At 40.9% G+C, this 13,262-nt stretch overlaps 1 protein-coding gene across 2 annotated transcripts in view; it reads right to left on the bottom strand.

Moving 5' to 3' along the window:
- LOC311229961 (phosphatidylinositol transfer protein beta isoform-like) overlaps positions 1-13,262 on the bottom strand; it is a 51,398-nt gene extending 38,136 nt beyond the window's left edge. For both annotated transcript variants that reach the window (XM_084316066.1, XM_084316067.1), the window contains exons 1-3: positions 13,205-13,262; positions 4,188-4,218; positions 923-1,068 (exon numbers count right to left, since the gene is read on the bottom strand). In XM_084316066.1, the coding sequence (XP_084172192.1) occupies positions 923-1,068; positions 4,188-4,218; positions 13,205-13,224 (197 nt within the window). In that variant the 5' untranslated portion in view covers positions 13,225-13,262. The remainder of the gene's footprint in view (positions 1-922; positions 1,069-4,187; positions 4,219-13,204) is intronic.

Here is a 13,262-nt window from a genome sequence, read left to right as displayed (position 1 = left end):
TCATCATTAACGGTAGCCAACAGCAAACAAGGATGTGTTAACGCTTTGCATTGTGGGGTAGATTAGGATGACTGAGTGACATCATTAAGGGGGACAGCCGTACTTAATACAGTCCCCCATTCTAAAGCACCAGTCATGCAGGTTTCAAAACAAGACATCTATGCTGCATTCCAATCGAAGTCGGAGGTCTGAAGTTCCACGTTCCTACTAGGAGAAATACAATGGAATGGCTACTAAAGTCAGAGTTCCAAGTTGGAAACTCTGGCATGATTTCTCAACGATGACTTTGCCGAGATGCAGTGGATCTGACGGTGTGTCAACCTGGCATATAAACATTGCTTTTTTAACACGTTTGTAACCTTTAGAATACAAATGAAGCCAGATTTTCATCAATACCAGTGTGGTGATTCAACAGTTTAGTCTGCATATAAAGTGCTCAGAAACCAGCCACATGAACACCAGGGGTAACTATACCTTACATATCTATGGTTTCTCCCTCTGTATTTCCAAGCTGGACATTGGAACACAGTGATGTCGTAATTCCAACCGGGAACTTCAGACCTACGTCTTTGAAATGGAACACAGCGTTACAACTTACAGGAAAGTAACCTGACTAGAAGGCTTCTTCATAACCTGACTAGCAGGCTTCTTCATAACTTGACTAGAAGGCTTCTTCATAACTTGACTAGAAGGCTTGTTCATAACTTGACTAGAAGGCTTGTTCATAACTTGAATAGAAGGCTTCTTCATAACCTGACTATGTCCTGCTTCTTCATGTCAAAAGAAAGACAACACTGCCATTGACTGGTAGCATGGTGCTATTACACCTTCTGAAGGAGGCTTATGCCCAATTTATAGGGTTTACACAAGACTGAGTAAAAAGATAAATAGTTACATATATATTTTTTAAGGAGGACAGTACCTTTTTAAGTGGTAGATTTTGTGTGTATACTGTCCTTTCTCGCCTTCTCTTTCATAGGGTTCATTCTTGAGGACCTCGATGCCTTCACCACCACCCGTCTCATTCTTACTGGCCTCAGCCACCGAGAACAGCTGCCCCACTTGGTACTGGAACACAAAACAAAAAAAACACAACAAACAAAGACAAAACTAATTAATTAATTCTAATAGAAAAAAAATAAAGTGTTTAAGTGCTCAAAGGCAACTTCAACACTGGGTATTGAAGGAGGGGAGAGCATTATTCATTCACTTCCCCCAACCAAATATTTCCTGTTGGTCCGGGTGATCAAACTGGCAACCTTCCGGTCACAAGCCCGCTTCTCTTAACCATTAGGCCAAAACAATACAGTTAGCCTAATCAACAATGATTAAAACCACTACGACCAGTTACTCAACTAAGAGAGGGCAGCCCTAGAAATTACTTAAGCCTCTTTTGCACATGAACTCTGAACACCACACAGAGAATGGGGTGCTGGCACTGCCTGGAGCGGTCCTCTAGCATCTCAATGGCAGACGTGTTCTATGCAAATAATGGAAATACTGAGCTTGGTTTAGGCGAGAGGTAGCGCCTACTGTAGGTAGAGCAAGATGCAGAAAGGGACAAGCAAGTATCCTACCTCCGCCGCCTGTGTATGAAAGATCCTCATTTTATATAGTTATTTAACTGGCAAGTAACTCGATATCTTGCAAATGAGCACGCCCCCCCCCCCCAAACAATGATCTACTTGTGTTCCGCCATGGGCTCCGTTTGTCATTATGCAGACTGCTGGGACAGTAAACTCCATGCAGAATAATTGTAATTATTAATTGCCAGATTAATGTGCAGCTAGTCAGGAGTCCAGTGCATGTGTGAAAAGGGCTTTAGATGTCGTCCACTTTAGATTTAGGTTAATAGACTTAACAAACATGGAGGCTAACCAAAGCCGGTCACTGACAGAACAGCCGAAGTAGCTTGGTAGTCTCAGCCCTACCAAAAGGGAATGACTTTTTCTCTAAAACAGGCCTTCATTACAAATCTAATTGCAATGCATAGCAGCCCAAACCCTGGGTTGGATCCCAGACTTGTATTTGCTTCGCAGCCTCAAAGCCAATACCACATGTTACTGGCCCACGGCAAAAATGTGTCTCTCCAGTTCTGTTGGTTGAACGACAGAAACAGACGGTGGAAGGATAGGGCTGTTTGTCTGTTTGTTTTTCAGTCATTGCAGGGCCTCCAGGACGTTTTCCTCCCTTTGTGAGAACACTATTTTTCACCGATTTGGATGGCGGTTTTAAAATCTGGCCCCAACTGCAGACAGATTTCATTGCCATATAAGGCTGAAGATTGTGAGTCTGTTCCATAACACAGGGATTTATAAACAAGGGAACATTTGCCCTTTCACATAAAATAATTACCAGTAGCCACATAATAAGACAGAAGTGCATTCACTATTGATCATATTTCCTCTGGCTGTGGACAGACCGTTATCCTTTAAGATCCCATAATGGTGCTTTTGTTTGCACCTTAGTTCAGCTATTCATCTATTCAGTGCTACAGTATGTGCCAAAAGATTCTCAAAAATATTTTCCTTTTTATTTTTTTGCCAAAAGAAATCCATTGCATTCTCTTTCTGGGAAAGTTACCAATTTGTGAGTTCCATCACTCAGCACTTGAGGACGAACACCAAAGAAATGTCCAATACAATTCAATTTTGAACCATGCCCTCCAACGTGTGGGTACTTCAGAATGTCAATCACACGTCAATTAAAAATAGTCCTCCCACCGCAGGGGTCTGTTGTGTTCGGAAATACGTCAAACTGCGGAATCGATGCTGTAAATGACGTTTCCATGGATCTTTTAAAGGGTACGTTCAGAATCTTGGACCCCTAGCCCGGTTTCCTACTTCACTGTGGAGTCCTTTCTCAGCACAACCCATGCTGTCTTTCATACTGGATACCTGCAGCTACAGCTAGTTAGCCACAAAGCTAATGTAAAGTAATAGGGCCACGCTTCAGTCTGGACAAGCCCTGAAGTAACCTACTCCGCAGTGCACGTAAAGAAGGGCAGTGAAGTGCTTTTTACAGTGGCTCATTAACTTAACATTAGTTTTGTAAGTAAGTCATTAAAACCTTTTTTTATAGCGCCCTTCTCCGCACAAGTGCTTCACAGCATTTTAAAACATCAGTAAAAATACAAGAAATAAATAATAATAATAATAATGTGAAGAAGAAAAAACATTCAAATGAACAAAAAACGAAAGAAAAAGACATAAACAGAAAGAAACGGCGATGGGTGTTTAAAAAGCCTGCCTGTTGAAGTAAGTTTTTAGCTGCCTTTTCAAAATGAGCTCAGAGGGAGCGGTTTTCAGGTTTAAGGCGAGGGCGTTCCAGAGCCTTGGGGCAGTCACTGCAAAAGCTCGGCCCCCTTTGGTTTTGAGTCTGGTCCTGGGCACCACCAGGAGCTCCTGTGAGACGACCGCAGTGACCAGCTGGAGGAAAGTGGATAGATGAGCTCATTAATGTAGGGGGGGGGGGCTTGTCCATGGAGGGCTCTGTAGGCGAACACCAGGACCGTGTGGCTAATTAAGGAGGAGCTGCGTATCCAGGATGTCGCAAACTAGGGATGCACCGATCCGACTTTGTCAGTCCCCGATACCGATACCTGGGCTTTGGCCCGTATCGGCTGATACCGAGTACCGATCCGATACCCATTGTTCAATTAATAAACTATGCATTACTGTGTGGAAGAGACTAGGGTCATTCTTTTGTGCAAGGCAACATCAGGCTTGACTTAAAACATTACTTTCCTAACTTAGTGAAACAAAATGTAACAAATGAACACATAAATGTACTGAAGTTATTTAAAAAAAAAAAAAAAAAAAAAGTCTCCGATACCCAATCTAGCTATTTTAGTCATATCGGGGCCAATATCCAATATCCAATATCAATATCGGATCGGTGCATCCCTAACGCAAACAGCATGGATTGTGCCGAGAAAGGACTCTACCCTTCCAACAAACATCATCGACGAGTAGGAAATGGGGCTAGGGTTCCAAAATGCTAAACCTGCCCTTTAAGAAAGATTTGCCGTCGCTCATAGTGACGTTTCCATGTACATAATATACCAAATATGTGACACATTAAACTAAACTGGAAACGTGAAGTTCATGTTAGTGAAATAGTGACTACTAGTGGCGTCTCTGCAACCAAACGAAAGGTGAATGTGATCGAGAATATAGAGTACTCACCTCCTCCACACTAATGGGTAAAACCACACGGCTGAAAGACAATATATCAAAGATTGTTAACAAAACAAGGACTAGACTTGTAAAATCTGCCAAACATCAACATGAAAACATTCTAAATTCAAATAGGCCACAGTTCCAAGATGTTTATGGAGAAGTATCGCCTACATTTTTGGTAAAATGCTGATGCACTGAAAACATTTTGTCTGACCATGCAAACCGATGATATATAAATTTGGTCAGTATGCATTTTTCTTTTTTTTATAATAATCCTATGGTAATCGAATTTTGTACATGGGCCTAATGAAAGTGATGAGACATGCAAACATTGTAAAATGGAAGATAGACATATTCTGTCTTTATTTCTGTTTCTCCAGTGTATTCGAATGCTGTTGTGCAAGATTTTCTTTTCTGCAACGCAAAAAATAACATTGTACAGCTGGACCAAGAATCATCGGTTGTTCACATCTGCCCAGTTTCACTCATAGGACTGATACTGATCGACAGGGAAAGTTCTCTCTCTTACAGACACAACATACATAGCCTCTATAACTCATAATGCATCTACTATCATGTACAGTATAAATACTCAAAGCTATAGCTCCATTGCTGTAAGGCATGTCTCTCCATGTTGCAACACGTCATTCCATCAGTAAACTCCATCCTACATCAAAGACTCTGTTGTCGGTCAAATTATATATCGATAAAATAGAAAGAAATAAAGAAATAATCACCATTCAGCTAATAATGATATGGTCGCCGAGACATCTACTGCTACATGTAAGTGTTTTGATATGGTCGCTGAGACATCTACATGTAAGTGTTGACGCTGAGACATCTACATGTAAGTGTTGACGCTGAGACATCTACATGTAAGTGTTGACGCTGAGACATCTACTGCTAAGTGTTTTGATATGGTCGCTGAGACATCTACTGCTAAGTGTTTTGATATGGTCGCTGAGACGTCTACATGTAAGTGTTTTGATATGGTCGCTGAGACATCTACTGCTAAGTGTTTTGATATAGTTGCTGAGACATCTAATGCTAAGTGTTTTGATATAGTCGCTGAGACGTCTACATGTAAGTGTTTTGATATAGTCGCTGAGACATCTACATGTAAGTGTTTTGATATAGTTGCTGAGACATCTACATGCAAGTGTTTTGATATGGTCGCTGAGACATCTACTGCTAAGTGTTTTGATATGGTCGCTGAGACATCTACTGCTAAGTGTTTTGATATAGTCGCTGAGACATCTACTGCTAACGTGTTTTGCCAAGAAGTTCTGTGAGATTTTATGATTCAAACTAGGGATGCACCGATCCGACTTTTTCAGTCCTGGCTGATACCCATAGCCCAGGTATCGGTATCGGCCGATACAGAGTAGAGTACCGATCCGATACCCATTGTTCAATTAATAAACTGTATGCCTCACTGTGTGGAAGAGACTGGGATCATTCTTTTGTGCAAGGCAACATCCGGCTTAACTTAAACATTACTTTCCTAACTTAGTGAAACAAAATGTAACAAATGAACACATATATAATTACAAATATTTAAAATATATATATATTGTCCCAAATACCCGGTCTAGCTATTTTAGTCATATCGGGGCCGATATCAATATCGGATCATCCCTATTAGAACCAGCAACAGCCCTCTGTGCTGCATGGCAGCAGTCTCCACAACACAGAGGCCTACTCACCACTAGAGTAGAAGCCCGTCCTGCTCATTTTCTAAATGTTGCCTCTTTGTAAAATCACTTTCTTCAACTAGTCAAGGTGATGTAGTCAAATACAGCCTAGTATGTTGTAATTATGCCATTAGATTTTGAACAGGCTACCATTTACAATACATAGGCTACCATTACAGACGTTGAATGATGAACTAAGCCAACTGATATGTGAACAAACAGAAGATTTTAACAATCTGCGCAAACTTAAAAAGTTTAGTCATAATAGTTTATATCTTTGAAAAGGGAAATTAGTGTCTTTTCTTTAAAAAAAAATTGGAGGCATAAGAACTAGACCTCCAAATAGGTTAATTAGGCCTAATACTAATTCATGCAATATCTAGAAATTACAAAACAGAACTCAAATACTTTCAGAATATAGGCCTATATGCAGGGTACCATTTATTTATTTTTCAAACTAGGCTACTTATTGCTCATGTGTATATAATAGCAATATAACATAGATTCATTTCTCCCAGCTCAGGGTGTGGTCTGCTGTGCTGTGCTCCGTGCTCACACACCAACATGACATCATTAAATGCCAGTCAGCCAAGCCCCGCCTACTGACCACTAACCATGCAGAGGAAGGACGGATGAAGCTAAGTAGAGGACCTTCTCTGTACGTTTCAATGTACATTTCTCCTGTCCTCCTAACGCCCTTCCTCTGACTCATTTTACACTGTGGGGGCAAACCGTGGGGCTACAGATACAGTAGGCCTACATTGCAACTGAACACACAAAACAGGGAGACATGTCCGTTTTCTGTGAATGGTTTAAGTCTTTTCTTAGTGTGTTGATCCAAAGTTAATCTTCAATATGACATCCAATAACAGATGACCATTTACTACTCATGCACTGTACTGTAGTATAAAAACAGGGCTATTGACAGTGGCCTACTGGCCTAGCAACACGATGGTTATGAATATCAACACCATCAAGATCGTCTCTGAGTGTAATTCCGCCACCTCCTGCCTTGATCCTATACCAACAGCATTTCTCAAGCGGGTGTTCGATAGTGTCTCAAATCATGTCCTTGAAATCATAAATATGTCACTTCAAACAGGCACTTTTCCAGATGCATTTAAAACGGCTGTAGTAAAACCACTACTAAAGAAAACAAACTTAGATGTAAACGAACTAAAAAGCTATAGGCCAATATCGAACCTTCCATTTATCAGCAAGATATTAGAAAAGATAGTCTCAGTACAAATAAACTCCTTTCTCAAAGATAATAACATCATGGAGGAATTACAATCAGGTTTCATAACAAATCACAGCACTGAAACTGCCCTTACTAAAATAGTTAGCGACCTCAGGCTAAACTCCGATGCTGGCAAAGTCTCAATTCTTGTCCTATTGGACCTTAGTGCAGCGTTCGATACAATTGACCATAATATCCTGATCAGTCGTCTTGAAAGACTGGTTGGCTTTTCCGATCATGTACTAAATTGGCTCATAACATACATTAAGGGGAGAAGGTTCTATGTTAAGCTTGGAGACAATGTATCCGAGAAACATATGACAGCAACTTTGGAGTTGCACAAGGAAGCTGCCTTGGTCCATTACTCTTCTCACTATATATGCTGCCCCTCGGGGACATCATTCGAGACCACAATGTATGCTTCCATAGTTATGCAGGCTGATGATACACAACTATATATCTCCGCAGAACCAAATAACACTACAGCCATACAGTCCATTACAAACTGTCTGTTAGCAATAAACAAGTGGATGAACAATAACTTCCTAAAATTAAACGAAAGCAAGACCGAAATCCTATTGATCGGCCCAAAAGCGAAAAGGGAAGTGCTGTGTGAAAATCTGGGGAGTCTGTCAGCCTATGTAAAGACTGAGGTTACAAGCCTATAGGTGTCATCTTGGACTCAGACCTGACCTTTAAGTCTCATATTAATAAGGCCATGAAAACGTCATTCTTCCACCTAAGAAACATAGCGAAAGTAAGACCTTTCGTAAATAAAAAGGATGCAGAGACACTGATTCATGCTTTTGTCTCAAGCCGGCTTGACTATTGTAATGCACTGTTCACTGGTCTTCCCAAAGCAACCATTGGGAAGCTTCAGCTTATCCAAAACTCTGCAACTCGATTACTAACTCATACAAAGAGAAGAGAACATATCACTCCAGTCCTAGCCACTCTGCACTGGCTTCCAATAACTCATAGAATTGATTTTAAGGTCCTTTTCCTGACATATAAAGCTCTTAATGAGCAAGGCCCAAAATACATAGCAAATTCCCTAGTTAGTTATCTGCCCTCAAGAACAGTCATCCACTACAGGTTTACTAGACACACCCAGAAACCAAAAGAGGATAGGAAGTATGGCATTTGCCAACTATGCCCCAAAACTATGGAACACACTACCAACACACATCAGAAACGCCAGCTCCATACACATTTTTAAATGAAAATTTAAAACGTACCTATACAGTCTAGCTTACAAATAGTGTACCATGCCTTAGGGAAAGCGAGTATCTTATTGAAATGTTTTTATTATTATGTTTTTATTTTTTATGTATTGATCTTTTACTGAAATGTTATTTTACTGTACTTTGCCTATTGCCGTACTTTTATTACTGTTGTCTTATTAATGTGATGCTTTATTTTTAGTACCCGGAGCTGCTAACTGGCTAACGTTATGAGAGCTAACGTTGCTACCTGCTGTACCCGGAGCTGCTGGCTAGCTGACGTTATGAGAGCCAACGTTGCTACGTACTGTACAAGTGCATTGGTTTAGTGCACTTCCTACTTCCGGTTGCTGCTAAACAAGTACAAGTGCATTGGTTTAGTGCACGTTATGAGAGCTAACGTTGCTACCTACTAGATATTGGTTTAGCATTGGTTTAGTGCACGTTATGAGAGCTAACGTTGCTACCTACTAGTTATTGGTCTAGTGCACTTCCTACTTCCAGTTGCTGCTAAACAAGTACAAGTGCATTGGTTTAGTGCATTTCCTACTTCCTAACTGGCTAACGTTATGAGACATAACACAAAGACGCTATGGCTTGGATAAGCCTTATGGATCCATAAGGCTTGGAAAAGCCTTATGGACCCAACTCTTTAGATGAGGGAACGGGTACATACGCACACAATACGCGACCACTAATAAAAACGTAATTACACTAACATTATGAGAGCTAACATTGCTACCTACTGTACAAGTGCATTGGTTTAGTGCATTTCCTACTTCCGGTTGCTACTGAACGGACATGTTTGTGCGGACCTGTTCTCCCAAACTGGTCAGCAAATTACTGTTTTCATTTTTACGTTATTATTATTATTATTTTTTAAACATTGATCACTGTGACTTTATTGCTTTTATCGTTATATATGCCTATGTTTGTGTACAGCACTTTGAGCTACATGACATGTATGAAAGGTGCTTTATAAATACTTACTTACTTACCATCACTGCAAGGAGCAGGAAAGGCAAATACATTTTAATATCGGTCGCCTATACATCCTGGTAACGCAACTCCTCTCTGAATGGTTTTAGAGACAACTTGCAAAGTGAATAAGGAATCGTGGTTGGGAGTAGGGCTGTCCTGTCCAGATAAAAAAAATTGGGGCGTCCAAGCTTCAGTAGTAATCATCATTGGATAATCAAAGCTCCATTTATTCTAATCTAGTCTGTTACAACACTATAGGATAAGTAATGGGTATAGGCCTCAGTCTACTGTAAACACAGAAGGTACTCTCATTCACACACAATGTTGATTGGTGTGTGTTTACATAGGCCTACTTAACAAGGGTTAATACAAACACCTACTTAAGCCTCGCCCTCTAGGCTTACCATTTGTGTTTAATTCACCAAGTGCGTGTGCTAAAAGCACAGGAAGCGAGCCACATTAGAAACTAGATGGAGGGCAATATAGACAGGTTTCTCGTCCACGTCAGACTCTGCGTTTGCACGCATCAATGAACGTAATCCTGGTCAGAACAACGGAGTGGACAACAATATATTTGCATTTGTTAGCAATCTAAACAATCAATCCATGCCAAAGCTAGTAGATATGTAAAAGGTGAAAGACACACCAACAGCCATGCTGATTTGGCTAAATGAAATCCGGACATTTTCGTTTGAAACTACTTTTAGTCAGGCGAGTGCCATGGTTTCTTCATAGAACACAGCTCAACACAGGTAGGGGGCAACTCAGTCACATGATTCAGCGGATATTGCCGATTGGCTCGAACACAGCCATATAGATAAGATGATATTACTTTATTGATCCACTTGGGGAAATGCAGGCATCATAGCAGCATGGGGGAGGGGAGGTACAGGCAATATTTACAAACAAGAAACCAGTCTGACAAAATGGCATCCAGTGTAATAAAAAAAGTCAACCAACGAACTCGATTCTTGTACCGGATCTCCTCTCTGGTAAACAAGAATACCCTGAAGACTCTGGCAGGAGCACTCATTCAGGGGTACTACGACTATGCTTGCACCTCATGGTACCAAAGCACCTCAAAGGCGCTAAAAACAAAATTACAAACATCTCAAAACAAACTGGTCAGACTACTGCTTGACCTTACTCCTAGAACCCACCTCACCCCTGCCCACTTTGACAACCTAGGATGGCTTAGAGTAGACGACAGAGTACAGCAACTTGCAATGGGCCTGGTCTACAAGATACACTACACGACCAAGGTACCCATGTACATGTCAAAATACTTCCCAAAGGTCAGTGAATACCACGATCACAACACCAGAGGGAGCTCCACAAATCATGTTAAACCCAGATTCGGCTCAAATAAGGGACTAAACACGTTTCGCAATTATGCCACATCAATGTGGAACGCCCTACCCAAAGCTGTAAAGGAATGTGGATCACTACCCACTTTCAAAACCTCTCTCAAGGGACACCTACGGGAGACTGCAATTCAACACTGGCCCCTGTAAATATCCTAACCCAACCCCCTCCAATGTACAGTCATTTACCTAGTATGGTTGTCAATAGTCCAATGTACAATTTTGTTTGTTTGTACAGTGTCTCCCCCCCCCCCTCAATGTACAGTTTTGCTTGTTTATACAGTGTGCCCCCCCCCCCCCCCCCCCAACCACCTCCAATGTAGATTACCCAGTATGGTTGTCAATATCCCAGTGTACCCAACCCCCCCCACCCAACCTCCTCCAATGTACAGTTTCTACGTCAAATGTATATACTCCCTTTTCCTGACTCCTTCTGTATCACAAACAGTACTGTATTTGCAAATCTGGTATGTCATAAATGTATAGATGTAGCAGTACTGACTATCTGTATGTCATGTATGTCATATATGTCCTGATGAATTGAAAATGGGGGACCCTGATGTAAACAAGACGAAAGTCTTTCTCTGGTCTGCATCCCCTTAACAATTGTGTGTATTGAGCTGTACTGTATTGTACCCATTCTGCAATCTGTTAATAAAGTTTTCAATCAATCAATCAATCAATCAGTCTATATAAATGCCACCTCATACCATCTTTATTATATGCTGATGATTCTGTTTTACTGGTTGCACATAAAGAAAAAACAGTGAGTGAGAACACCCTCAGTGAGGAACTTTGAGAAGTAGATGGCCATCTAATAATAGATTATTCCTACACTTGGGAAAAACTGATGTTATTCTTTTTGGTTCTAAAATCAAATTAGCAAGGTCAACATGGGAGAGTTCCATATAACTGCTAAATACAATGTAAATGATCTTGGCTACAAATTAAGACAGGTTTTTATCTGGTGAAAGTATGGCTTTAAAATCCCTCACCAAGATAAATAAAATAATTACACACTTGCTGCTGTCTGTTTTTGTCTTGCTTTTATCTTGTGGTGTGTTAAGTGTTATTCTATGGTGTGTTAAGTGTTATTCTAGTGTTTTCATCCTCTGATTTATTTATGTAATGACTGCAGGTAATGTTGTGATTTTTAAATCAAATAAATTCAAAGAAAAAGACAGAAGTAAATTCAGCCAAATTTTTTAACAAAAATGGTACATCATTTTATTCTGATAAAGTAGCTTTCTCAGTTTAGCCAACATTAAGGATAACGTAATAGTATAATATTGTACAGTTATTCAAATCAACCGACCCACTGAACAACTAGCCGCATATATAATCATAATGAACAAGACAGCTTACATTGTGATAGTTTGTTTCAGGTCACAAATTAATTATCTAAAACTTCACAAATTAATTATCTAAAACTTCAAATGGTGGTGATTCTGACATAAACAGTAAAACAAATTAAGATTCATATTAGGTCTACATATTAGATTAATATAGGCTAGGTCTACATGAGACATCTGAATGTCCCCTGGCTGAAGCATCATTAGATTCATTCTCGTTTCTCAACTGAACGAGCATATTTGGGGGGGGGGGGGGGGGGGGGCTCAGCGGATCATGATGGGGACGCAAAATGTCCCGAATGGTGCAAACAGGTGGCAGATGTATTTGATGGTTCCACAACGGGGCAACGTTATAGCTACTACTAGTACTACGAAAAACTATCCAAGTAGCCTACTATACGTCAAATAATAATGCCAACGAAAGTGACACATGCAATGCAGGGGGCCGATGTTAAAATGTTGAGTTTGTTTCGGCTCAGCAGGCTCAGGTTTGGGGGTCTGACGGTCTGACAGTCCGACCCCCCCCCCCCTCTTTGCACTGTCAGCATCTTTGGATCAAAGTTCACGACCAGTCGCCTAACAGTTAGCATTCGCTAGCTAGCTTCCAGAACGTTACACTAGTCGATTCAAGACGAAGAAGACAAACCAGAGCTGGTGTGTCCACCACTGCCCCACGTTAGGTCATCAAGTATTAGTTGATCGAATGCGAGATGAACTGAAGCCGGATCGGGCTGTAGTGTGTAAAGTAAACCACCAAATTAGCAACGTTTAAAAGCTCATTTGTAACGTAGGGTCGTCTGTCTCCCGTTCCTTTTCCGTTCTTACGTTAGTTACACTTAGGTAAACTTAGCAAGCGATCACAGACACCTAGCACACCGATGTTGTTGTCAGGTCACAGGACTAGATTTGACTGAATGGATCAAGTGTATCTGTATCAGAAAGCAGCTGCCTTCAGTGTAACTCGCTCCTGTCAGAGCCGGCGTTAGGCCACAGCAGCTCTGGGGCAAACCCCACCACTCCCTCGTGTCGTTTTAGTACGTACAAAGTGTTCGTCGGTGTTCAACCGACCGGATAACTACAATACGTGATCATATGAGCTAATAACAAGGATTGCCGAGGCTCAAAATCCAATATATGTAAGGTTAAAAAGAAAGAAACATTACACTTACTATTCTTTGATGAGGACCATCGTCGCTTTTTCAGCTACGGCTGCGTACTGCTGCTGAC

This window comes from Notolepis coatsorum (assembly GCF_963971535.1).
Source record: "Notolepis coatsorum genome assembly, chromosome: 1".
In the NCBI taxonomy this organism is placed as follows: domain Eukaryota; kingdom Metazoa; phylum Chordata; class Actinopteri; order Aulopiformes; family Paralepididae; genus Notolepis; species Notolepis coatsorum.
The sequence above is the reverse complement of the archived record's forward strand: the minus strand, read 5'-3'. Positions and strand labels throughout refer to the sequence as shown.